The sequence below is a fragment of the Salmo salar genome, chromosome ssa01 (assembly GCF_905237065.1).
Source record: "Salmo salar chromosome ssa01, Ssal_v3.1, whole genome shotgun sequence".
Lineage (NCBI taxonomy): Eukaryota > Metazoa > Chordata > Actinopteri > Salmoniformes > Salmonidae > Salmo > Salmo salar.
This window is the reverse complement of record NC_059442.1, coordinates 43740018-43767208: the sequence shown is the minus strand read 5'-3', so window position 1 is coordinate 43767208 and position 27191 is coordinate 43740018. Positions and strand designations below refer to the sequence as shown.

Below are 27191 nucleotides of genomic sequence, written 5' to 3'. Positions count from 1 at the left end.
ATAGATGAAAATGTATCCAAGACATTGCACTTGAGCCATTTTTTCACCATATCTGAATCTACTCTGCAGAACTCTACTGTTGGATAGCAATTAATTCATAGTCAAACGTATATGCGTTTATCTTTTACGTATTTAGCATTTTAATGAATGTTAAGTCATATTTCGTTGTATGTAATGAACATGCTCAGGATCTTTGGAATGGCAAAGAAACATGCAGTCCCCACATGCTTACAGTTGCGAGTTCAGCAGGACGCAACGTTCAGATAGAAATAGCCTAAGTAGAACAAACATACCTCTCTGACATGTAGAATCACATCAGCTCTAGCCATGGCATTTCTATCTGCAACGTTCGAAAACGTTTAGCAACTGAACTTGGCCCTGGTATAATATTTTAGTAGCCTTTGGCAGGTGCATGTTTTTATTCCATGAAATAAGCAAGAAGGCCGCCCAGTGGTTAGAGCGTTGGGCCAGTAACCGAAAGGTTTCTGGATCGAATCCCTGAGCTGACAAATATCTGTTAACCCACTGTTCCCCGGTAGGCCGTCATTTTTCTTTACTGAGCGTCACTTTACTGAGCGTCATTTTTCTTTACATTTAGAGTCTGCTAAATGACTAAAATGTAAATGTAAATGTAGCTAATTAGCAACTTTTCAACTACTTGCTACTTTGCAACTACTTAGCATGTTAGCTAATCCTTCCTGTAGCTCTAACCTTAACCCTTTCAGCTATCCCTTTAACATAACTCCTAAAGTCAACCCTAACCCCTAGCCTAGCTAACATTAGCCAGCTAGCTAACGTTAGCCACCTAGTTAGAATTCGTGACATATGATACGAAATGAGTGATGGACAACCACAAATGAATACATAACATATGAAATGTAACATATCATACAAAATATCGTAGCTTGAATTGACGTACAGAATAATATGAAATGTTCTGAGACCAAGTTGAATCAATAAAATCAGGTTTCTTTATTTTTCTGCAAACTGATCAACTCAGAACTACTCACGTGGTTAGCATAGTTAGTTATCTACAACACAGTATGTTATACAGGAAACTACTAAAATAATGGAAACACTTGAGTGAGGGATACAAAGTATATTGAAAGCAGTTTTATTTTACCAGGCAAGTCAGTTAAGAACAAATTCTTATTTTCAACGATGGCCTAGGAACAGTGGGTTAACTGCCTTGTTCAGGGGAAGAACGACAGATTCTTACCTTGACAGCTTGGGATTTGATCTTGCAACTCTTTTGGTTACTAGTCCAACGCTCTAACCACTAGGCTACCCTGCCGTCCCTAGGCTACGTGTGGTTCCTGAGGTAATTAAGCAATTAACATACTATCATGCTTAGGGTCATGTATAAAAATGGTCGGTAGGCCAGAATCTTTGCCATTATTTTGGCTACAATGGCTATGACCCCATAGGATGACAATGCCCCCATCCACAGGGCACGAATGGTCACTGACTGGTTTGATCAGCATGATAACAATGTCATATGCCAACTGAACAGTTATGGGAGATTCTTGAGGGGCGCCTGAGACTGCATTCTTAGGCCTGATACAGCGTTTTCCACCACTTCTGGTGGAAGAATAGTGTCTCTCTAAGGGTTACAGACACTTGTAGAATCTATGCCAATGTGCATTAAATCTGTTCTGGCTCATGGTGGCCCAACGCCCTATTAAGACACTTTCTATGTTGGTTTTTCATTTATTTTGGCAGTTACCTGTACATTCCAACATGTATGAGTTCGCTGCTTGAAGATGTATACAGTTGAAGTCGGAAGTTTACATACACTTAGGTTGGAGTCATTAAAACTCGTTTTTCAACCACTCCACAAATGTATTGTTAACAAACTATAGTTTTGGCTAGTCGATTAGGACATCTACTTTGTGCATGACATAAGTAATTTTTCCAACAATTGTTTACAGAGATTATTTCACTTATAATTCACTGTATCACAATTCCAGTGGGTCAGAAGTTTACATACACTAAGATGACTGCACCTTTAAACATCTTGGAAAATTCCAGAAAATTATGTCATGGCTTTAGAATCTTCTGATAGGCTAATTGACATCATTTGAGTCAATTGGAGGTGTACCTGTGGATGTATTTCAAGGCCTACCTACAAACTCAGTGCCTCTTTGCTTGACATCATGGGAAAATCAAAGTAAAACAGCCAAGGCCTCAGAATTTTTTTTGTAGACCTCCACAAGTCTGGTTCATCCTTGGGAGCAATTTCCAAATGCCTGAAGGTACCACGTTCATCTGTACAAACAATAGTACACAAGTATAAACACCATGGGACCACGCAGCCGTCATACCGCTCATGAAGGTGACTCGTTCTGTCTCTTAGAGATGAACGTACTTTGGTGCGAAAAGTGCAAATCAATCCCAGAAGCACAGCAAAGGACCTTGTGAAGATGCTGGAGGAAACAGGTACAAAAGTATCTATAACCTGAAAGGCCACTGTGCAAGGAAGAAGCCACTGCTCCAAAACCGCCATTAAAAAAAGCAATACTATGGTTTTTCTTCACTACGGTGGGGACAAAGTTCGTACTTTTTGGAGAAATGTCCTCTGGTCTGATGAAACAAAAATAGAACTGTTTGGCCATAATGATCATTGTTATGTTTGGAGGAAAAGGGGGAGGCTTGCAAGCTGAAGAACACCATCCTAACCGTGAAGCACAGGGCTGGCAGCATCATGTTGTGGGGGTGCTTTGCTGCAGGAGGGACTGGTGCACTTCACAAAATAGATGGCATCATGAGGGAGGAAAAATATGTGGATATATTGAAGCAACATCTCAAGACATTAGTCAGAAAGTATATGAAAATTAGAAAATTTGTGGGCAGAACTGAAAAAGCGTGTGCGAGCAAGGAGGCCGACAAACCTGACTCAGTTACACCAGCTCTGTCAGGAGGAATGGGCCAAAATTCACACAACTTTTTGTGTGAATCTTGTGGAAGGCTACCCAAAATGTTTGACCCAAGTTAAGCAATTTAAAGGCAATGCTACCAAATACTAATTGAGTGTATGTAAACTTCTGACCCACTGGGAATGTGATGAAAGAAATAAAAGCTGAAAGAAATCATTCTCTCTGCTATTATTCTGACATTTCACATTCTTAAATTAAAGTGGTGATCATAACTGACCTAAGGAATTTTTTTCAAGGATTAAATCAGGAATTGTGACACTGAGTTTAAATGTATTTGGCTAAGGTGTATGTGAACTTCAACTTCAACTGTATATGCCTTCATTCTTGCTGGTTAGTGAAAGGTGAAAGTCATGGCACATATGTGGGATGTTGTGTTTTGTCAACATTTTATTTTAACCCAACATGACTCTGTTTTCCAAACTAGATGTAATCTCAATTTGCTTCATTTTTGTTGTAGACTCAAACAGAGAAGATATCGTGTCAGCTGATTGGGTGGTTCCACTACTGGGTTTAGCCAAGTGTTATGATCCTCAAATTCAAAATAATGCAGTTTGGGCCCTTTTAAACCTCACACTGTCTGGTAGGTCTGCACAGGAATATGTCCACCAGTAGATAATATACATATCTCAGGTTGCCGCCACATTCTGGGTTGTTGCTGTGTTAATATGTTCAAAATGGGTGGAGTTTAAATTACACTTTAGTGGGCTATGCTCAGCTTTTGTTGACTTTTCAAAATAAGTGATGTGTGTCACTGTTAACCATAGAGATCAATCAAGAATAGATTGTGTTCCCAACATTAATTATGAACCCTCATAACTCATTCCTAGACATACTCACCGGCCAGTTTATTGGGTAAACCCATCTAGTACCGGGTCGGACCCCCCCCCCTTTGTCTCCAGAACAGCCTGAATTATTCGGGCCATTTTATAAGATGACGGAAACGTTCTACAGGGATGTGGGTCCATGCTGACGCGATCACACAGTTGCTGCCGATTGGACAGCTGTACATTCATGCTGCGAAACAGCCCATTCCATCTCATCCCAAAAAGCATTTTTGGTGAGGTCAGGGGACTGCACAGGCCACTCAAGTAGACTGAACTCGCTGTCATATTCCAGGCAATATTCTTCCACTCCTCAAATGTCCAGTGTTGGTGATTGCGTGCCCACTGGAGACGCTTGTTGTTGCGATAGCCCATCTGTGACAAGGATCGACGAGTTGTGCGTGCCGAGATGCCATTCTGCACACCACTGTTGTACTGCGCCGTTATTTGTCTGTTTGTGGCCGTCCTGTTAGCTTGCACCATTCTTGCCATTCTTCTTCGACCTCTCTCATCAACGAGCTGTTTTCGCCCACAGGACTGCCGCTGACTGGATGTTTTTTGTTTGTCACACCATTCTTGGTAAACCCTAGACACTGTTGTGCGTGACAAGCCCAGGAGGGCGTCCGTTTCTTAGGTACTGGATCTGGCACGACGATCATACAACACTCAAAGTGGCATAGGTCACTTGTTTTGCCAATTCTAACCTTCGATCGAGCAGTAACTGAATGCCTGTCTGCCTGCTTTATATAGCAAGCCACGGCCACGTGACTCACTGTCTGTAGAAGCGATCCATTTTCGTGAACAGGGTGTACTTAATAGACTGGGCAGTGAGTGTATGTCTCTATATCTGGCCAATATGAGGTGTGCCTTCTTTTACCTGTCCATTAATCTTGCATTGCATCAGCCTGCATTAGCCTTGTTCTTTGTTTCTAGAGAGGACGATGAGTGCTATGTCAAGAGGGAGCCATTCCTGTCCTGACACTTCTGTTTCAGTCCTCCAACTGTGAGGTCCAGGTAAAAAAAAAATCAACTGTCACGGTCTCCTGTACATTAACCAAATTTTCCTGCATAAAATAAAACACGTTAAGTATCAGTGTGCTGCAGGTATTTTTGTATTTATGAAACAAAATGATGTAGCACAATGGTCAATGTTTGTGCTTCCTTCGTCACGTGGTGAGCTTGTTAATAAATGATCAAACTGACACACATTCTTCCTGAATGTCAGTTCCACAGCTGCTAAGCAACATAGCCACTGTCCCTGAGCATCGTCCCAAAATGTTGGGCATTAGAGACTGTTTTCTGTTGAAGTCTCTGCAGACGCTCATGTCCTCATCAGTGCAAAAGGCCAGTTAAGACCAAACATTACCTTATGTCGAACAAATGTTACACTCTGAACCCAGGTCTGCATGACAGAATACCTTTCAGTGTGACGTACTATTTCAGGTATTTCAATTACTTTTAAATACATTTCAAAACAAGTAGTTGAAGATTGGAATGTTTTTGGAAATACATTTGGAAGGTATTTGAAAATACTCCAATACACTCTCATGCAGTTAACCCAGGCATTTGAAAATAGCATTTGAAAATACTTTCAAATACTATTTGGTTTTTACAAATAACCATTCAAATACTCAAATAAAATTACTTGTTTTGGGCTGTGTATTTGAAAGCACTCAAATACACAGAAAAAAGTACTTTAAATAATAAATACTGAAATACACATGTATTTGAACCCATATCTGCTGCCATGTAATATTTTCTTACACTTGGGGCTCCTGAGTGGCACAGCGGTCTAAGACACTGCATCTCAGTGTTTGAGGTGTCACTATGGACACCCTGGTTCAAATCCAGGCTGTATCACAACCGGCCGTGATTGGGATTCCCATAGTGCGGCGCACAATTGACCCAGCGTTGTCCGGTGTAGGCCGTCATTGTAAATAAAGAATTTGATCTTAACTGACATGCCTAGTGAAATAAAAAATGTGATGATTGTAAAAAATATTGGCAATCATACAAATGTAGCTGCTATTGGGAGCCATGCACTGTCATTAACCTTTGTTGTGTTGTCTAGGACTTGATGGACAGTGTGTGTGTGTAACAGGACTTCTCGAGGCCCTTGTGACCTTAGGAGACTGTTCTGTGTGTTACAAACAGGAAGTATCATCTGACCAGCTGGGGTGAGAGGATTGGGGTCAATTTCAGTTTATTTTATTTAACTAGTCAAGTCAGTTAAGAACAAATTCTTATTTACAATGACAGCCTACACCAGCCAAACCTGGACCAATTGTGCGCCGCCCAATCACGGCCGGTTGTGATACAGCCTGGAATCAAACCTGGGTGTCTTTGTGACGCCTCTAGCACTGAGATGTAATGCCTTAGACCACTGCGCCACACGGGAGCCCAGTTAATTCCGCAATAAACTGAAATTCCAAATGCTATTTTTGTCAATTCTTTTCACTCATTTCGATCGCATTTGCCCACAAAAATGACCCCTGAAGATGTTTCAAATTTGAAAATGCAGCGCTGTCCTATAGGTCTGCTTCCATTATCAGCAAACTAGTGATGAACGGTAATATGCATGTATTTTGTTTGTTTTCTAGTTCCTTGATTTTATCTGTGACTGGTACAATGACTGATAGTGTATTTCTAGCAATAATACATATATTTTCAAATGCTATACTGTGTCTGTAAGCCAGGTTGTTCCATTTGTGCTCTTCTATGTATTTTATTGTCGCTCGTATATCATACAGACCATGTCATCCAACTACTGACACAACACTACGCCGCCATCTCAGAATATATACTGATGTACCTCAAGAATCAGGAAGTGAGTTTCCAGCAGCCGAGCATTATGCAATCTCAAAGGTTTGTCATGGTTTTGTAAAAAGTTTGCCAGTCATGCTGTCTATGCCTAAAATAGCACATTTCTGTAGTTAATATCTCAGTCAACATTAAATTCTAGTCATTTGTCCTGAGCAAGTTAGCACTAGTGGATTAACATAAGGGCAGGTACATGAAGTTATAGTCAAAAGGTGCGTTTTGTCATGTTATTTTTCAGACTAAGAGGTGTCCGTGGTGATGAGTGGTAGTGCGCTGGACGAGCAGCTAAAGAGGGTGCATGCACAGACAAGAGTTAGACGATTCAGAATCCTCTGTCCTCCTGACCTGTCCACTGGAGCCCTCTCTGCCTCAGGAGACAGACTGAGATGTGGGACATGCGTATCACTGTTTGTACTGACTTGCCATTACCTTTGAACGTGACAACGATTGCTGCGGCATGTCATGATTATGATTGGGTTGTGTTATTTTTGAGTGTTTACACTGGTGTGTTCTGAGGGTTTACATCCATATTGCACTGGTGAATATATATATATATATATATATATATATATATATATATATATATATATATATATATATATATATATTATACAGAATTCAAAAGCTTTGTATCAGCGCATTGCTTTATTTGTTTTTACACTTTTGTACATTTTAATAAACAGGCTTACATTTTACACTTTATACTCTTCTTTTTATCATTTGTTTTCGAAAATGATTGCACAATTTCCAAGAAGGGGACTGCCAAAACACTTTGCAAGTGGTCAACCACGAGTGAGTATAATACTATAAACCACACATGTACTGTAACTATGCTGAAAATAAGTACCATAGCAGATTTTTTTTCAATTATATTCCACAAAAAATAGGGAAAGTCAGACAAAGTGGTCTTTATATGAACTCAAAACTAAAGCTTTTAGTCTGAGACTAGCACACAAGTTCCAATACACAAACTATCCTACTATCTCTGCAAGGCAAAGTGCTCAAATAGCAGCACAGTTAGTCAACGCTTAGGGAATAAGCTAAAGCACGTGACTAAAAACATCAGTCATGATTGTGAAACAGAGAGAGAATACATCTTTTCCCAATTGATTGCTGACTCCCACCGAAGCGAACTCATTTTTTATCACAGGTTAAATCTACAGATATGCGGCCTGAGCCCTCATTTAGACTAGATAAGACAGTCATTGCAGAAACACTGAACAAGCAAGCTCCCATGTCTAGTGTTGTAGATAGTGATACCTCATGCAGCTCGTGCCACTTTGGATTAAAGAGAAACGTGACCAGATGGTGATCGACTCCGAGATAGGAAAGTCTTCCAGGGAAAAGGAGTGTGTGTTGGTTTCACATCACATGCACTCTCTCAAAGTGCAGGGCAGGAAAAAGGCTGCAGTTATTCTTTTCATTGCTGATGGAGAGGAAAAAACCACCACAGCTGTGGAAAGATTCTTGGATGGGTTGTCTTCCCCCTCTCTGATCTGTACGATACTCAGATAACTTCTGAGGAATATGTAATAGGAAAAGGGTTAATACGATCAAATCAGTTGATTCACGTCATACTTATCTTAGACTCAGAAGTACATACAACAAACATTATTGAATGGCCTTAACTATGCAATCAGCTTCATGGTTCAAATCACACACAGTCTCTCAAGATCCAATCATCTCTTGGGGTGTGGGGTGGTGATTTGCTATGGGGGTGCCCCCTGCCCAGCCCACCCTTTCACTCCTGACATTTGAACCATGAGCTCTTTCGTTCAGGACTTGAGTGTAATATCTACATAGCATAAAGATGAGCTGACGGAGGATCAACTCTCACCAGTTCGCTGATGGGACTGGATCTCCTCCATGCCTGTCAGAGTTCTCAGGGACCTGAATGAATGAACCAAAACGTGCTTGTCAACAAATACAGTACATAACTTCTGATGACATGATCAGACAGACAATCATAAATACACTGTGGATATACCTGCGTTCTTTGAAGGCCACAACAGGAACCATGTCTTCCGTGTCACTCAGACCTAGCTTGGACGGCTTGGTCCCTGTCCCGACAACGACCTCTAGGTTGATGACCCCTTCTAAAGTGCCTTTGCTATTCTTAACAGGCTCAGTGTTCTCTTTTGGTTGGGCTTCCTCTGGAGAGGAGGAGTTATCGTTTGAGTTCCCATTCAGGACAGGCTTCTGCATGAAAACAAAACAATAATGTAAATTTGGTCAAGGCAAAGGCAAGTTCTGTTTATTTTTTTAAGTAAAGTATGGTTAATAACGTTGGTATTTGAGGCAGTGTTTTGCTAAAACCACTGTACCTTTGGGATGGAGTTCTGCATGAATGTAATCACATCAGTGTCGTCAAGGGCAAGTTTGGTTAGTTTTTTTAAATGGTTAACAACTATGCTACTTGTGGCAGGAAAATACAAGTGTTTTTTGTTTCATTTTAAGCCAAAGATGGGTAAAAATTGGTAGGTGTGGCAGAACCCAAGTGCTTCAGGGCAATGTTCTTACTTCTTTCCTAGTTCTCCTCATGATCAACTCCAGTCGCTGAAAACAAAAAGAGGCCTGTTAAAAGACTTGAACGCTTTTATGATAAACTATCACCCTTACTTTAGAACAAACGTTTTTTTTTTGTGAAGCACAAAACAAGAATAACCGCTAACTTCCCTCCACCCAATGTATTGAAGTTCCCCATAATTGAGCTCCACTGTATAGGGATCATGGTTGCTGCTTGTAGTCAATTGTACACAATATGGATCCCCAGATTATCTTATAAGCATTTCAGGATGATCAGAACATTTCTCTCTGTCTCTTTCACCTTTTTTCTCTCCTGTCGTTGTTCCTCCTCCTCCTGGAAGTGTTTGTCTCTCTCCAGCCTCTGCTGCTCTGCCTTCTCCCTGGCCTGGGTCTCCTCCAACTCTCTCTGGGACACAGAGAGCGGAAGGATCAGAATGGGACAATGTATTATTTAGTGTTTCCATCTATTTAATTTGAAGGTGCATAAATATCTGATGGCAATCTGACCAAAGCACTTTCTAGCACTGTACAGTATTCATAGAGCACATCCCTCACCTGCTTCTGGAGGAGAGCAGCTTCCTGCATGGCTCTGAGGGCTTTCTCTTCTTCTGCACTGGCTCTCTCCTCCTCTGCATGTTTCTGCTCATCTTCCTCCCTCCTCTTCCTCTCCTCTACCAGCCACTTGGCCTCAGCCTCCAGCCGTGCTCGCTGCTCTACCCTCCTGCGCTCCAGCTCCTCTCTGCCTCGCCTGTGATCCCACATAACATAACATTTGCATAACACCACACCATACATCACATTACTATACAAATGAATCTGAACCTCTGAACACACGCTAAATGCCCTCTTAGACTCCCTAAGCTGACAAATAGGTCCACAAGACACAACTGCATACTTGTATTTTACGCGAAAAGATTACTCAACAGATTTTGTTCATACTGGGAAGATTAATGTTGGGTCATTCGAAAGAGAGATGGGAAGATGTAAGGTGGCCCTCCCTCCGTACCTCTCAAACTCCTCCCTGCGCAGGCTTTCCTCCTCCTCTCTCTCTCTCTTCAGGCGGGCCTCTCTCCTCTTCTCGGCCAGGAGACGCGAGGCCTCCTCTGGGTCCATGGTGCCAGCAGAGGGCCTTGGGCTGGGAGTGGCTCCAGGAGGGAGGGCTGAGGAGGTGGACATGTCATAGGAGTCACTCTGAACCAAAACACACTGATCCAAATTTGCTGATTGTTTTTCAAAGAGTAGAACTCGATATTCTTCATTGGAATTGACCCCAACCCCACACTCAAGAATACAATATCTGAAATGTACCTAGAAAATACATAGTAGTTGATGGCACAGTACCTTTCACTTTTAGATGCTCACCCTCATCTGCACTGCCTTCAGTACTAAGTGTGGTTTCTCTCTGAGTCTGATGTTCTGGGGAGTGTAGGAATGGTTGGACCTGGTCCCACGCTGCAGCTGGGGTCCTGATGGGCCGTGAGTTCCCAGGGGACAGGGTAGGGTTGGGGACTGGAGCCCCAGGAGAGATGGTCTGGCTGGCCTGTGAGTTCCCAGGGGAGAGGGTAGGGTTGGGGACTGGAGCCCCAGGAGAGATGGTCTGGCTGGCCTGTGAGTTCCCAGGGGAGAGGGTAGGGTTGGGGACTGGAACAGTGTCCTCCTCTGGTACAGGGTCCAGTTCCAGCTCTAACTGCTGTGATAGGGGCTGTCTGATCACAGGTTTACTGAAGAAAAAAAAAGAAGCGGAGAAGACTTTTGTTTAGATAAATAAGTAAACAACGTCAAAAGGTGAGGTTGGGGTTGGTTGCACAATATGCACAATATTCTCAACAGAGTGATATCATTGTATGAAAGAAATTCGGTACAGTAATTTGTGTGAAAACAACATCCAGACACAATAACAGATGGAAGGACAGTCATACCGTTCTGGGGAGGGCACTGCTGCTCTGCACTGTGGGTTTGTGGGTAACGCTTTCACGCCAGCGTTGGGTAGTGGGTTTGTTGGTAATGCTTTCATGGGAGCGTTGGGTATGTGAGGCTGCTGAGTATTCCTCCTGGCCGTCCTCTCATTTTCCTCCTGCTGTGCTGCTTTTAACTTCGTAATAAATCAACAGGCAGGTTACAAGATTATCTTTCTGCAGTCTTTTTAAGACTGCAGAAAGACATGAAAGTGATTGAGGCTTATTGCCAATAAATGGTATGACAATTAATATAATTTACCCAACAACATAGCATAAATATGATAGTAAAATGAGTCAGAAGGAATAGAGTCTGTTTATTGTCTTCCTCCAAGGAAATTATTTCCCACAAGTTCGTACATTACACGGAGACAAACCAACAACACCATCCCACCAACCCAGTCGACCCAGACATTTACAATGGTAGAGATAAAACGATCTATCTCTATGTTTACAATGACATTTCCAGCAGGTATTACCTGTGCCGCATTGATGGATCTATGGCTTGTACGGCTGTGACTGGGGGAGGTGGCTACCTGGTAGTTTGCCTGGATGATAGACCGGTAGTCAGCCCGGTAGTCAGCCCGGTAGTCTGTCTTGAGGTCTGCCTGCGCCAGGTGGTGGTCAGTTGTGCCAGAGCGGCGTGGTGATTTGTGAGAGTTGGTGGCAGTGGCAGGCATGGAGTGGCATGAAACTGAACGGGGACAAATATGGACAACTGAACCAGTGTGTATGTTTGTTTCATTGTTGTGGAGCAATGGAGTGAGGGTTAGCAAGTGATACAGTGAAAGAATGTGTCCAAAAATGATTGAAAAAAGGAAAAGAAGCAGAGTTAGTAAATTATTTACTTGAGAAGCCTTACCATTTTTGTGGGAATGTAAATATTATGTCCAAATATCCATATATTTTAACAAAAAATACACTATTTATATGTTATTTTTTCTTAGATTTAGATCTGGTTGTCATCATTTCCTATATATAACTGTTATTCTACATTCTGTAGAGTACCTTCTTCTTCTCTTGACTGACAATTATGACTCCTGCTCCTGCTCCTGGCTAGGTAGGAGCAGGTAGGGGTGAGGAGGCGACTGACCAGAGCCCTCTCCCAGGCAGTCAGGGGGGAGCGGCGAGGAGCTACTGCAGTAAAGCCAAGCATAGTGGGGGAAAGCCAATACACAGGGACAGAGATAATGGTAGAAAATACAAAACAGAGATAGAAAATACAAGTAAGAAAGGGTAGGAAATAGGAGGAAAGTGAAGAAAAATGAAGGTTAAAAGATGTTACAGGGTGAAAAATAAGTTCGGTAGCATAAGGGTTAAGAGGATGAAAGTCAAAAAGACACTAAAAAGTAGTACACTATATAGGAGTAGTACACTATATAGGAATAGGGTGACATTTATTAATTTACCGCTCTTGTTGTCGGTCTTCCTTCCTCGAGAGCCCTGGCTGAGTCTCTGCTTAATCCTCTGGCTCTTCTCCAAGGTCTTCTTCACCACAGACTCATAGCGCTCCTTCAGACCACAACACAAACCTCAGTGTCAGTGATATAGTAGTCTCTTCCCACATCCACTGTAGATACTGAGTTTGAGCGCTATGACTAGTGATACAGTAACTTGGTCCCAAGATCCATAACATCATAACTTAAAATCGTTTAGCTTCAGATATGTACACAAAATGTGGAAAACAGCATCTGTACATTTTCTTCTCTGTGGAAAAACTGTTCTTATATGAAAAAGCTGTAAAGCAACACTGATGCCCACAATAGACACCTAAACCGAAGTAACTGTTGATCCATGCCGACCTGGAACCAACAGGACCCTGAGCAGCTACTATCCCTGAGTCATAAGTCTGATAAATATTTAGTTGAATAGTTAACCAAATAGCTACCCGGACTCTCTGCATTGACCCTTTTTGCGCTAACTTTTTTGACTCATTACATACGCTGCTGCTACTGTTTATTATCTGTCACTTTATTCCTAGTTATATGTTCAATACCTGTCAAAAGGTTGGACACACCTACTCATTCAAGGGTTTTTCTTTATTTGTACTATTTTCTACATTTTAGAATAATAGTGAAGACATCAAAACTATGAAATAACACATTTGGAATTATGTAGTAACCAAAAAAGTGTTAAACAAATCAAATATATTTTAGATTTTAGATTCTTCAAAGTAGCCACCCTTTGCCTTGATGACAGCCTTGCACACTCTTGGCATTCTCTCAACCAGCTACATGGGAAATGCTTTTCCAACAGTCTTGAAGGAGTTCCCACATATGCTGAGCACTTGTTGGCTGCTTTTCCTTCACACTGGTCCAAATCATCACAAACCATCTCAATTGGGTTGAGGTTGGGTAATTGCAGAGGCCACCCTCCTTCTTGGTCAAATAGCCCTTACACAGCCTGGAGGTGTGTTTTGGGTCATTGTCCTGTTGAAAAACAAATGATAGTCCCACTATGCGCAAACCAGATGGGATGGCGTATCGCTGCAGAATGCTGTGGTAGCCATGCTGGTTAAGTGTGCTTAGAATTCTAAATAAATCACTGACAGTGTCACCAGCAAAGCACCCCCACACCATCACACCTCCTCCTCCATGCTTCACGGTGGGAACCACACATGTGGAGATCATCCGTTCACCTACTCTGCGTCTCACAAAGACATAGCGGTTGGAAGCTAAAATCCAAAATTTGGACTCATCAGACCAAAGGACACATTTCCACTGGTCTAATGTCCATTGCGCGTGTTTCTTGGCCCAAGCAAGTCTCTTCTTCATATTGGTGTCCTTTAGTAGTGGTTTCTTTGCAGCAGTTCGACCATGAAGGCCTGATTCACACAGTCTCCTCTGAACAGTTGAAGTTGAGATGTGTCTGTTACTTGAAATCTGTGAAGCATTTATTTGGGCTGCAATTTCTGTGAACTTGGGCTGCAACTCTAATGAACTTATCCTCGGAATGTTCTGTATTAACTGACCTTCATGTCTTAAAGTAATGACTGTTGTTTCTCTTTGCTTATTTGAGCTGTTCTTGCCATAATATGGACTTGGTCTTTTACCAAATAGGGCTATCTTCTGTATACCCCCCTACCATGTCACAACACAAATGATTAGCTCAAACGCATTAAGGAAAGAAATTCCCCAAATTAACAAGGCACACCTGTTAATCGAAATGCGTTCCAGGTGAACACCTCATGAAGCTGGTTGAGAGAATGCCAAGAGTGTGCAAAGCTGTCATCAAGGCAAAGGGTGGCTACTTTGAAGAATCTCAAATATAATTTGTTTAACACTTTTTTGGTTACTACAGTTGCCATATGTGTTATTTCATAGTTTTTATGTCTTCACTATTATTCTACAATTTAGAAAATAGTAAAAATATACAAAAACCCTGGAATGAGTAGTTGTGTCCAACCTTTTGACTGGTACTGTACACTACATATTTACCTCAATTACCTCGAACCCCTGCACTTCGACTCAGTACTGGTACCCCGTGTATATAGCCAAGTTACACTCATTGTGTATTTATTATTACTTTTCTATTATTTTTCTATTTTCTTTCTCTCTGCATTGTTGGGAAGGGCCCATAAGTAAGAAGTTCACTGTTATTCTACACCTGTTGTTAATGAAGCATGTGACAAATTACATTTGATTTGACCCCCCAGGCACAAGAACTCACTGATTCCTCCTTCATTCTCTGCCTCCTCTTCTCCTCCACGGCAATGCGCCTCCTCGCCTCCTTCTCTCTCTGCTCCTGAAGCCTCCTCTTCCTCTCCTCCATCTGCTGCTCATAGTGACGCATGGCCCGCTCCTCTCGAGCCAACCGGTACAGCTCTCTGGAAACTACAAGTACATTTAGTTGAGTTTGGTTTGTTCAGTGGTTCTCAACGTCCTTTGTTATGGAGCCCTCAATCACATTTTGCTCTGTCCCGAAGTACCCCTTCATATGGGATTGACCGGGGTTGGTTGTCACACTTTTTACTCTTGTGTGTATTTCTCAGCACCAGTATATCTTACAAGACTCTTTAAATATTATGCATTTTATTAGCATTTTATGCCTTGAGAATTTTTATTTATTTCACCTTTATTTAACCAGGTAGGCAAGTTGAGAACAAGTTCTCATTTACAATAGCGACCTGGCCAAGATAAAGCAAAGCCGTTTGACACATACAACAACAGAGTTACACATGGAGTAAAACAAACATACAGTCAATAATATAGTAGAAAAATAAGTCTATATACAAAGTGAGCAAATGAGGTGAGATAAGGGAGGTAAAGGCAAAAAAGGCCATGGTGGCGAGGTAAATACAATATAGCAAGTAAAACACTGGAATGGTAGATTTGCAGTGGAAGAAAGTGCAAAGTAGAAATAGAAATAATGGGGTGCAAAGGAGCAAAATAAATAAATAAATACAGTAGGGGAAGAGGTAGTTGTTTGGGCTAAATTATAGATGGGCTATGTACAGGTGCAGTAATCTGTGAGCTGCTCTGACAGCTGGTGCTTAAAGCTAGTGAGGGAGATAAGTGTTTCCAGTTTTAGAGATTTTTGTAGTTCGTTCCAGTCATTGGCAGCAGAGAACTGGAAGGAGAGGCGGCCGAAGGAGGAATTGGCTTTGGGGGTGTCCAGAGAGATATACCTGCTGGAGCGCGTGCTACAGGTGGGTGCTGCTATGGTGACCAGTGAGCTGAGATAAGGGGGAACTTTACCTAGCAGGGTCTTGTAGATGACCTGGAGCCAGTGGGTTTGGTGACGAGTATGAAGCGAGGGCCAGCCAACGAGAGCGTACAGGTCGCAGTGGTGGGTAGTATATGGGGATTTGGTGACAAAACGGATGGCACTGTGATAGACTGCATCCAATTTATTGAGTAGGGTATTGGAGAATAACATGACATTTTGAGTAAATTTGTGTGTGTCTATATGTTTGCACATACATGTGTGCATGTTTGGATGCGTGACAGAAAAAAATGTGTGTGAGAGAGAGGCAACGAAGGGGGCTCTTTATAGCAACAGCACAAAAGGGCTTGGGATTTATTGTATACTGGCAGTCAAAATGTTGACAATGACAACCAACCCCACATTCCATGTGACGACAACCCCCCTCCCCCCCCCAATGCTAATTAGAAGATGCTAGTTACCACATTGGTTGGCCTAGGAACTCGTTTGAAATATGGCTCCCCTTTTCCTCTTTTCAACAAACATAATTGTTCCAGAATGCTTCCAGAATGCTTCCCTGTGGCTCAGTTGGTAGAGCATGGTGTTTGCAACGCCAGCATGGTGTGTGCAACGCCAGGGTTGTGGGTTTCGATTCCCACGGGGGGCCAGTACAAAAAAAAATATAAAATAAATGCATGAAATGAAATGTATGCATTCACTACTGTAAGTCGCTCTGGATAAGAGCGTCTGCTAAATGACTAAAATGTAAAAAAAATGATATAATTCAAACATTTAAATATAAAATACAAAGAATCTATTTCTTCACACTCACCTATGAAAAACACAAAATACCCTCACCTCAATGTTTTGAAATGCTGACATGAATTGACCAGGTGGATGAGTTCTTTTAAAGAATTCACACATTTTAACTTCAAAAATATTACACAGTGCCATTTAGATTGGGACTAAATGGCACTGTGACAACCAACACGTGAGAAAAACAACCTCGCTCTCCCCTTCAACTGATCAACAGGCCTATGTTCTTATGAGTCTTCCCAAGTACCCCCTGGGTATAAGGCAAGGTACACCCAGTGGAACTAGTACGTCATATTGAGAACCAGGTTGAGAACCCCCATCATCACGGGTGTTGGCTACATACCAAGCTGTTTCTTATGCTCCTCCCTCCGCTCCAGCGCAGTCCTCCTCTTCTCCTCCTTCTCTCGCTGCTCCTGTAGCCTCCTCTTCCTCTCCTCCAGCTGTTGTTCATAGAGACGCCTGGCCCTCTCCTCTCGAGCCAACCAGCCCAGCTCTCTGGACACTGCAAACACATTGTGGGACTTATTAGCCACAAAAATATCAGTACCCTGGTCCCAGATCACTGTGCTGTATAGCTAACTTCTAATGAACTAATTTGGCATGACAGTTTCCATGGGAGCTGGCAAAAAGACAGCACAAATAGACATGGACCAGGTTACTAAAATACTTTCAAGAAACGACAAAAATAAGTGACAAACAATTGAGTGGTATTAGCTGTAGCGTCATCATGTGTTGTTATACATACCAAGTTGTTTCTCATGCTCCTCCCTCCGCTCTTTCGCTAGTCTCAGTCTCTCATCAACCTTCAGTGCCTGTGGGCCTGGAATATTAGATAATATGTCACATTCACTCTACATCAAGTACATACATTAAACAGTATGCGTTTGGTGACATTACTGATCATGACAGGGAGTTTAAGATGGTTCTGCTGCAGCTGAAGCTTGGTTCAAATGAAGTGTCACTATTTCTTTCAGTCAGAAAATATGTTTACAGTTGGGGGACTTTTTTTTTTTTAGACTTAAAGTTAAGACATTGGGGGGGGGAAGGACAATGTCAGGTTATACTCAAACTTTTGTAAGGACAAAGCATGACATTGATCATGTCTTGATAACGGTGATGCACGTCAGAGGAAGACCACTCATGACGGATGACCCACAAAGAACAAGCAGTACCCCAGGCACAGAGAGAGAGAGAGAGAGAGAGAGAGAGAAAGAGAGAGAGAACTGATGTATGACCTGCTGGGTTTCCATGGCTGGTTGTGTTGTTACTGATCACAGCTGATTTGAAGGAGGCAGGAACACATATGACTGCTCTCCTCTTCTCTGAATTACAGGGCTTCATGTCGTCATTGTCTTTTTCTAAAACGAAATAAAGAATTGAAGAGAACATCCTGTTTAGGTCTCTCTGACTTTTTCAGCTGACTCAAAAGGACTGTTATTTAGTCAGGATCGTTAATGAGATGAGAATAAGAAACGATAAGTACATGTTTATGACAAGTATAACTGCATCATCATGGTTTATACCTGCTGGAAAAGTACGAGACACATGACTACCTCAGAAAAAGATAACTGTAGTATAAATTGCTTAATACTAGATACAGTGGGTCATATCATTGCAGTTTCCAGAAAATCGACTGGTCGTACTTAATCCAGGCACTAAGCCTCTAGGCTGAATGTTAGCTGTTAATAAAAGAGCTATTATAATATGCCTGTTCCTGTTGTGCCTTGCAGGGGTAAACAAATGCCAGCACCTGACACAAGTCTTCATGGAGATGGCTAAAACAAACAAGCAAATAGAGGCAGAAGAGGATAAGAACAAAGACATGCTTCACAGGAGGTCACTAAATAGTGATGTGAATTTTTGGTGCAAGAGACGTACACCAGAAATGATCTTTCTCCTGCAAGAGATGGACACGCAAAAAGGATCTCCCTTGACACTCGACGCTATAACAATGGGCATGAATGTATCTTACTGAATCGGGCCTATGATGAGTGTTGATGTTTACCACAGTGGAGATAGAGGGGATTCAGTAAGCTACATCATTACCTCACTGTTTACAAAACAAAATGGCAGTAGAGAATAGGATGAACGTCTATGTAGAAGTGCGAGGCAATATCAGATCCTCTGATCCATGGACATTTCCAAATTCCCCTGCCGTACATGCTACAAAATAAATCTAAGTTAAAATAATGACTTCATTATCTGGCCTAGATACATGATGGACCATCTCCCCACTGAGGATGGACTAGAAGGGAGAGGTTGATTCTGGCTGATTCTGGTTCGGATAGCCTGTCCTGTATATAAACACAGTAAAGCTACAATACCGACCTCCATGTCATTCTATAAACAGAGTGAACACTCCACAGCAAATCTATCATCCTCACCATATCAAATAAACAGCTACCCACCACCCTGTATGCCTGCTTTTCTATAAGCACAGTAAAAAATATATACAGTATCAAAACCACAGTATTCACCTCCCTGTCTCCCGGCTCTGCTCTCTTTCTGGTTGTCTTGATTATCTCTGGTAGAAAGCCCCTTTCTGTCTTCTTGGGATACTGGCTTCTTGCTGGGGGTCTCCCTCTGCTTCTCCTGTATCACAGCCATGTTACTGCTATGCACAGAGCAGGGCATACCACAGCTCTGCCACACAACAGACTCTCCTCCTCCTCTCCTCCTTTTATATTTCTATTTTAAGATGCCTGTACTGTACCGAAGGTCCTCCTGGTCCCCTGTGCTCACTATGCAGCTGACCGACTGCCTCTTGCTTCAGCTGCTTGCTCATCTGGGCATTTCAAACAAATAGAAGAGAAAAAGGGAGGAAAAAGCCCTTTGGGGTAAACTGATAGAACCAGCTGACTTGCTGGGTTCTGGCTGGCTAGATCCTGCATCCAGGTCCAGTGAAGTGGAAAGCACAGATATGCATGATCCAAATAACACTGAGAAAAATCTGTGAGAATATAAAATATTTTTCTCTCTCCCAGTTCCTATGAGGGTCCTTTACAAGCTATATTAGAGACATGGATGCTATATAGCTTAGTGAAAAGCTCTATCCTCCTTTCTCTGGGGCTGGCTACTGTACTGAAATGGTTACTTCCCTTTTGACTATCTCTCACAGCTCACAGACTCTGGAGTGCTACTCTGATCTCTTTAGCTACTGTCATGTACTGCAGTCCTGTCACTTTAATTCAACCCATCCCACCACCCACTGCTGAGTACAAGCAGCCATAGACCCGCATCCCAAATGGTACCCTATTCCCCATGTAGTGGACTACATTTGACCTGGCCCCACGGTCAAAAGTAGTGCACTACATAGGGAGCAATTTTGGACTGAGCCAGAGCCAGCTAAATAGATAAGAAATATTCAGTGCAGAAGAAATAGGGGAAGGAGGGAGGGAGGCAAAGTCAGTCACTGGCAGGCAAATTAATCCATCTGGCCTTGTTCTGTGAATGGTTGCCACGACAACAGTGGTACAGTGCTGTACTGTGTGTCTCTATCCCAAATGGCATCCTGTTCTCTATATAGTGCCCTGTAGGGCTCTGGTAAAAAGTAGTGCTCTACACAGGGAATAGGGCGCCATTTGAGACATGGACATTAACTCGCCCTGTTGCACCCCACTGTACTCGTTATGAATCTGAGGCAAGGGATGGAAGGATATTTATACCTTGCAATCCCACAATGCTTCACTCTAGTCTGGGTGAGTCAGCATCATCATCAACCACTAGATGGAAGTCTTTCCCTGTTGGCTGGAGGTGGGCAAGCCTCGACCCTTAATCAAACCATTGTAGAGAAGAATACAGTGAGTGTAATGACTGGCAGCAGAGGGACTCGAGACGGCCTGAATTTACATTTCAGCCTCTAGGAGAGTAGCTTAGCTTTAAGCCTCCTTCCATCTAGGGGGATGTCTCAATACTCTGCATTGTTTTCCTTTCTTAGTCTCTGATGAAGGGACTGGATAAGAGCTCTTCTCATGTCCTGCATGATCCGTCACGGAGGAAAGGACATAGGGAAAGGAATCATACTATTGAGTTATCAATTTATCTTAGTCCATCTGGACACTCCACCTAATGACAATCTACAACTGATTATTCATACAAAGTGAGATGCTCATTACATTAAAAACAATCTTTATTGTACTTCAGTCTGGAACGAACATCTACAAACTCAGGATGTCATATTTTTTGTAAACATTTGTTTTTCACAATAAATGGGAAATCATAATCAAGTTAAAAACGAAAGTATTCAGCACATGAAGACTTGTTACACTTAAAAAAAGTAAAAGTCTGACTTCGCCTTGTTATCATAACACATCATACGTGCACAAACAGACGATGTACTAATAAAAAAATCTGGATGAACGTCTATCACTGAATATCATCACATTCAACAACTACTGGTGAACCTTTTCTAAAGATGGGGCATACATAACATTTCATTAGTAACCTATGCCAGTATTCTGGGCCATGATTTCTATCCATTGAAAGTTGAATCCACGAATAGGCTTACTCTGGGTCCGGGAAACCAGCCATAAATATCTGAGACCCTACCCTGTAACATTCAACCCATTCTGGGTATGGCATGAGCCCACAGTCCTGCCGCCTTTGCTAGAACTAGTCCGTGCCACTATCCTGTCCTCCTGAGGGTCCTGGTTTGAATTTGTCTCTATAAAGTGTTGTGTGACGGAGGTATCACTACCTGTGGGGGAGTCTACAGTCTCATAACCCTCGCTAAGCTGGTTCGTTATGGTCCTAAAGTGGCTAGAGAGCTTGGAGTCTGTGCCTGTGGCGGAGGGAGATGGAGACGGTAGAGACTCCTGATCCTGCTCCGTATTGATGCCTGTCTCTGCCTCTGTGAATGGGGAGGGGCCAGGAGCTGTCTCTGTCCTATCAAAGGGGCTTGGGTTGCCTGGTCCGTTGGCCTTGGCCAATCCTGCCTCGCAGTCTTTGCTAAAGCCAGCCTCTGACTCTGGGTGGTGGTCCAGGGGGGCCGACCCAGGAACAGAGCTCTCTCTCAGGGTTAGCTGCTGGCGGGTCTCCCGGAGCTGCTGCTGGAGGACCAGGATGGTGCTCTGCATGCCCTCCACCTCTTCGTCCAGCTGGATGATGAAGTCGTTCAACTCTGTGTGGAGACCAGAGAGACAGACATCAATATTACAGCAGTGAACACACACCCAATTACCCATAACAAAAATGTATGCATTCACTGACTACACATCACTTTGGATAAAAGAGTCTGCTAAGTGGCTAAATTATATTAGCATGGAAGAATGACAGTAAATTATATTAGCATGGAAGAATGATAGCGCCACAACATATCAAGGCAGCGGTATAATATACTGTATAACATATTAATCAAATATGTACCACTAGGGCTCTAAAGTGCAACCTGGAGTTATATTTGGGGAAAACCAGTGCGACAAAACGAAAATCCTATAAAAAATTAAATGCGTAACAATTTGCCGCTACACTCTTCTCTACACTGTTCAAACAAGACAGACTGCCTCCCACGGCTGCTTGCTTCCAGTTCCCGGGCCACACACACACACACATCAAGCCCCACCCTCTGCCACTAAAGTAGGCAGCACATAGTTCCTCAGTGCTGTTTGTTTTCTCAACATGTTGTCAATTCATGCACTCAAAGTATTCTTCCAAAACAAGAACAATGCTGCTTTCCACATTGCTTCTAAATATGAATCATCAGGTTCTTTATTTTATTATTATTTTGTGAGTCAGTTAATCATTTTGATTTGCGAGTTAGGATAAAGCTGCTGGCATGTGCCGAAAATTATGGTCATCTAAATGTTGACTGCAAAGTAGGCTTACCTGGCAGAACAAAATCATGATGATATGTGTCAGTCAGAGGGCATTTGTTTTGCAAACTCTACCATCACATATGGCCTTGTATAGTAGAAAAACACTGCTAGCCAAACAATGGTCTCTTGCTAGGCACACAATTGAATTGACGGACAACTACACCCTCCAAATGTTTTTATTTTCACTCAAGTGGTCTCCTGATGTGGTTTAAGCATTGTTGTTAGAAAAAAAATACAAAAAAAAAAGTAGGTTCTATTAAAAAGTGCTTTTGAGAGTGAAAACCTGAAAACTAGGAAAACTCAGAAACCTGGAAAAAATACATCCAGGAAAACGGAATTTACCAAAAGATCAAACTGATTTCATAGGGCCCTACAACTGTATAGTGACGGTGTAAAATCGTTAACAATAACTCCCTTTGAGACTGCACAAAGTTTATTTTCTCCTTCCAAACAATTAATGTAAATATGATAGTCAAGTTCAAATGTAATTATTTGTGTATGGAGGGTAGGTCATTATAGGCTACTTGTTCAACCAACAAATTAAAGATAAAATGTAAATGATATAGCATTATCTGCTTTCCCAGGCCAGTACTCTTTTCATTGCAGATGTGCCACTTGCAAATTAACCTGAATGCCAAGCACTGCAAGCGCATGCTAATTTAAAAGATGGCTAGTCATTATTAGCCTGGTTCTGGATAGAATACAGGTCAATATCGCGCGCAGTGGTTTAAAATCGGTGCGACCCAATCATGTGCTGATGCAATCAACTGATAAAAATTGTGTGTAGAAAGTTAGAGCCCTGTGCTAAACACTAACTGGCTAACTAAATGAACTAGCTAGGGCAAAGAAAACATTAGCTCTAATGCAGGCTGCTACCAGCGGTGGTATAGATCAGCATGTTTGTTCAACGGCATGTTCTGAATCAGATAGCCTACTGTAAAATATTTGTCTAAATGCAACATCTATTCAAATGTGATTAGGATCCCCCGGGAAACACCGACCAACAATTTGGTTCCTACACTGTCTTAACTCCTACCTGGCTTTTTAAAATTTTATTTAAATGTTATTTGTTGTAATGCCAAACACCAACCACAGAATTAGAATAGATCATTCTATTTCTATGATTCCAACAGTTTACCCAGGTGTTTTGATCTATCGCAAGCCAAAACACAATATTTGGTTGAAAAGAAATCACAATTCGGTTTTTTTTTGCGCAGCCCTACTAACAACCTGGTAACTTTACCAGTATATGCAAACAGTTGGTGGCACAGAAAGAAAGTTAAAGCGATAACTTCTTCAGAAAATGTGCTTTAAAAGTAAGGATTCATAAAGGCTATATCTCAAACGACTAAAACTGATTTTTCTCATGCTCCTAAATTTGCTGTGGTGGTGCTCCTAACTTCTCAAAGATAGGAGCACCAGTGCTAGCAATTATTTATTTTCATTTAGAGCCCTGTGTACCACACAGAAATAGTGAAATAGCTAAGGATATAGAGAGACTACAGTACTCACCATCCTGGCTGCTCTTGAGCTCCTCGCTGTACTTCTTCTGCAGGGCCAGCTCTGCCTCCAGCTGGGCGATACGACCCTGAGAGATCTGTCTGCCCAGCTCCTGGTTCTCCTGGATCAACATCCTGCACTTAGCCATCAACTTCTTTCCAGTCTGGCTGCAGAGGAAACAGGGGTTAACGTCAACATGACGGACTATACATACAACTATGTATACATGTATGTATACATGCATGTATACATACAACAAAAGACAGTCCCAGCAGCCCTAATGCTAAGTCCCTCAAATATATCATTGTGGGTTATTTAAGATACCAAATCATACAGCAAACAAGTACTATCTGCATTAGCGTGATGGCAACCAAGATTCAAGGCAATATGATCCTATATCATATAATACAATATACATTTTGCCCATTTGACTTACCAAGTGCTTACATTGCTACATGAACCAGTTAGTTTCTAAAAAAGTTCAACATTTCAGTGAAACCATTTAAACACATACATCTGAACTAGACCTTGGTAACACAGGCCTGCTTTTAACAGTGCTGTCAAAACATTGCACAATTCAACTGAACAGAAAAGGTTTGGATTATTGAGCGATTAATAAAATGAAACAGTCATACCTGGGTATCGTTCATATTACTGAAAAAGGTGTTCAAGATGACTCCTTGAAGCAAGCCCAGGATCACTATAACAAATGTCTTTAGTCTTTAACAGTCTCTGGACTGGGCCTTGTGCAAGTCCCTCCATTTTCAACTCTTTAATTTAAATCGATATCTATACTCTATGTGGAATGGGGTCAAGTTAGTTTAAGTTAGCATTTATTGGAGAAAGCATGTACTAAGTAAGGAGACAAGTTGTGTGATCTAGGCCTAAGCCATTCACACTGAAATGTTCCGATCAAACCAAACAAAGTATAGCAATGTTCCTAGCGGGAGAGGGTTTGGAGGTTCAGTGTCAGTGACCATCTCTTCTGAGCAGTCCCGATTCCTTCAAGCCCCTTAACAGGGTCACTCAGAGCTGAAACCAGTTCACCTGACAAAGAGTTTATGACATATGCAGGAGGAGTAGTGGGGCTGATCTGATCTGTCTCTCTTTCCTTTTTAAAAAGTCACAGTCATGTTTGAGCGTATTGCATTTTCCTGCCTTCCTTTCCCTCCATTTTGCATTCTTGCAGAAGAGAGTCAGTTGTCTGGCTGGCACAGTCTTTGGCTGGAGGATCGAGGGTTATTTTGGTTTGGTTTACCTATCAGGTGTAAATTTCCAGGCACTTAGTTCATTTTGGGCTTGCTCCAATTTGTCTTTGTTCTCTTCCAGTTCGCTCTTCATCTTAAGGAAAAACAAGTAGACCGCAGGGTCCACCATAGTAGATCTCAGCTGGGCCACATTGGGTTGCTGGGCTTGCTTCAGGTACTGGATCTGGGTCTGAAAATAGGTGAAAATAATACATTTGTCAACCATGTGTAACCAGAGCACTCAGGTCCCAAAAAATAGCAACAGTAGGTACAGTAAATCAAGTTTCCCCATTAAAACATGTCCATATCACATGTTACTTACCAACTGTCATGTCTTGATTTGTGACAATTTCTGCATTTTCACACAGGGTTTGAAAAACTCAAACCAATGGACTTCAGACACAGAACACCACATGACCATACTCACTGTGCATTCTTGCATCTCCTGCTCCTTTGTGGCCAACCTCATAACAAGGATGTTCTCTCTCCTGGCAGCCTCTTGTTGCTGCTGCTTCAGCTTCTCCTCAGACTCCCTCAGGCCCGTCACATCATTTGCTGCGGAGTCAAAATAGGATACATTTCAGTTGCTTGTGCAGACCTTTGAAGAGACTATTTGTTCAATGGGCATTCATGCATGTTAACATTTAAGAGTCCAGCGTTACTTACAATTCAATTCAGAGTATTTTGTCTCAAGTATCTGCACATAAGCATCCTCCTGCTTCCACCTGAAAGAATATTAAACTATTCATAAAGGTGCATATGAAGAAAAGTAATCTTGCAGACTTGCACACTAGCAAAGTTAGCTAATTTATAGCAATACCTTTCACAGAGCTCCTCTCTGGTCAAAGTCTTCAGATCACCTTCACTGAGGCGAACCTTGATAGGCAAATGGGATAATTGATCAGTATTAATACTGAGACTTTTGACTCTGGTCTTGACCAGGTAGTCATTTGAGGCAAAAGCCAGCTTGAGAAAGATTAATGTAGCCTGGTTAACGTTACTTCTTGAACTCACCTTTTTAGGTAAAGGTTCCTCAGTCATTCTGGCCTTGGGGATACCTTGAAATTATATATAAATCAGAGCTTGATCATTATATAGTTTAGTTAGCTAGCGTTAATTATAATTAAGTGTTGTAGCACTAGCAGCTGCTAGTTAGCGACCTAGTTAGCTCTCTAAAATGTTGCTAGCTGGCCTAACGTTAGCTAGCTAGCAGGCTGGTTAGGTAACCGTAACGTCCGTTAGCCCACATCATAGTTAGTTAGCAGATATTTATCAAATATAGGGAAATCATTTATAATATAGCTAGTTAACTACCTACTAGTGTTGGTAAACGAGCTCATTTCACTTCAATATTGCTAGGTCGGTAGTTTCTAGCTCGGGTCTATGCGCGCATGCGCCTGATCTGCACTACGACGCATGCACATGGACCAGAGCTATTTTTGCTGTAAACAAAGTAGTTCATGTTTTGGATAAATTACAGCTTTATTTTGGCGAGTAACGAGAGTATATTGAAGCCAGTCAATTATCAAAAACGGATTATATGCAGCGTGTTGAAGAAAGCTCAAGCCGCACGTAACGCCCTGGAACAGAGCTAGGTAGATTCTCGCTAACTAGCTGGTTGAGCAAGCTCAGCTACTGTACCTAATATCTGGCAATACACTCACCTGTAAGCTTGAAAGGTGAACTTGGTCAGTTAGGCAAATTATGCATTAACAGTTTAGTCTAACTTGGTATATTATTACAGACTTAGGTTGCTGGCTCCATGTTGTCGCCGCCAAATGATGAAACGCAAGTGCACGAGGAGTGAAAGCGTCACAACAACTTGTGGGATTGTGCGCGTGTCCGAGGCTAGGGATGTCTTCTTTTTCCTTTGTCGTCTTCTTCGAGGAGGTTTAACGGTGGTTGACATCTAATAAATGTTGCATTACCGCCACCTACTAGACTGGAGTAGAACTCCCGTATACTTTGCTCTTAGGGCTAGGCCCCATTTTCTCCATTTCCGCCTAAATTACGTGCCCAAAGTAAACTGCCTGTTGCTCATGCCCTGAAGCCAGGATATGCATATAATTGGTACCATTGGAAAGAAAACACTTTGCATTTTGTAGAAATGTTA

The 27191-nt window shown here is 42.0% G+C and overlaps 2 protein-coding genes across 12 annotated transcripts; both read right to left on the bottom strand.

Annotated features, from left to right (window-relative positions):
- Nucleotides 1-7212: 7212 nt before the first annotated feature.
- Nucleotides 7213-19677, bottom strand: map7a (microtubule-associated protein 7a). 9 transcript variants are annotated; one of them, XM_045718108.1, is made up of 17 exons: nucleotides 18996-19677; nucleotides 17754-17876; nucleotides 17264-17338; nucleotides 16862-17020; nucleotides 14728-14891; nucleotides 12468-12570; nucleotides 12067-12192; nucleotides 11538-11752; nucleotides 11023-11195; nucleotides 10445-10824; nucleotides 10110-10263; nucleotides 9659-9851; nucleotides 9405-9509; nucleotides 9098-9133; nucleotides 8565-8776; nucleotides 8415-8467; nucleotides 7213-8095 (listed from the first exon to the last, which is right to left on the bottom strand). In XM_045718108.1, exons 1-17 carry the CDS (start codon nucleotides 19150-19152, stop codon nucleotides 8085-8087), a joined length of 2439 nt encoding a protein of 812 aa, XP_045574064.1. In that variant the 5' UTR covers nucleotides 19153-19677; the 3' UTR covers nucleotides 7213-8084. The 9 variants fall into 9 exon arrangements, with proteins under 9 accessions (XP_045574064.1, XP_014052958.2, XP_014052976.2 ...); XM_014197483.2 differs by having other exon boundaries at nucleotides 11538-11776; nucleotides 12067-12195; nucleotides 18996-19676; XM_014197501.2 differs by having other exon boundaries at nucleotides 10466-10824; nucleotides 11538-11776; nucleotides 12067-12195; nucleotides 18996-19676.
- A 952-nt stretch (nucleotides 19678-20629) lies between these two features.
- On the bottom strand, nucleotides 20630-26970 carry LOC100196682 (Wilms tumor 1 associated protein-like). Of its 3 annotated transcripts, none has more exons than XM_014195693.2 (8): nucleotides 26743-26970; nucleotides 26093-26136; nucleotides 25899-25954; nucleotides 25745-25803; nucleotides 25506-25633; nucleotides 25090-25268; nucleotides 23844-23998; nucleotides 20630-21637 (listed from the first exon to the last, which is right to left on the bottom strand). In XM_014195693.2, the coding sequence occupies exons 2-8, from the start codon at nucleotides 26117-26119 to the stop codon at nucleotides 21063-21065; spliced, it is 1179 nt and encodes a 392-aa protein (XP_014051168.1). In that variant the 5' UTR covers nucleotides 26120-26136; nucleotides 26743-26970; the 3' UTR covers nucleotides 20630-21062. The 3 variants fall into 3 exon arrangements, with proteins under 3 accessions (XP_014051168.1, XP_014051176.1, NP_001135179.1); XM_014195701.2 differs by lacking the exon at nucleotides 26743-26970 and adding an exon at nucleotides 26393-26687; NM_001141707.1 differs by having other exon boundaries at nucleotides 23844-25268; nucleotides 26743-26809.
- Nucleotides 26971-27191: the final 221 nt, after the last annotated feature.

Coding starts and splice junctions, on each gene's coding strand:
- map7a (XM_014197483.2), bottom strand. CDS start 19,152: ATGCCCTGCTCTGTGCATAGCAGTAACATGGCTGTGATACAGGAGAAG. Junction 12,196..12,467: donor GAAGACCGACAACAAGAGCG/GTAAATTAATAA, acceptor GCTTTACTGCAG/TAGCTCCTCGCCGCTCCCCC. Junction 9,510..9,658: donor CTGCTCTCCTCCAGAAGCAG/GTGAGGGATGTG, acceptor TCTGTGTCCCAG/AGAGAGTTGGAGGAGACCCA.
- LOC100196682 (XM_014195693.2), bottom strand. CDS start 26,119: ATGACTGAGGAACCTTTACCTAAAAAG. Junction 25,955..26,092: donor AGGAACCTTTACCTAAAAAG/GTGAGTTCAAGA, acceptor TTGCCTATCAAG/GTTCGCCTCAGTGAAGGTGA. Junction 25,804..25,898: donor AGAGAGGAGCTCTGTGAAAG/GTATTGCTATAA, acceptor ATATTCTTTCAG/GTGGAAGCAGGAGGATGCTT.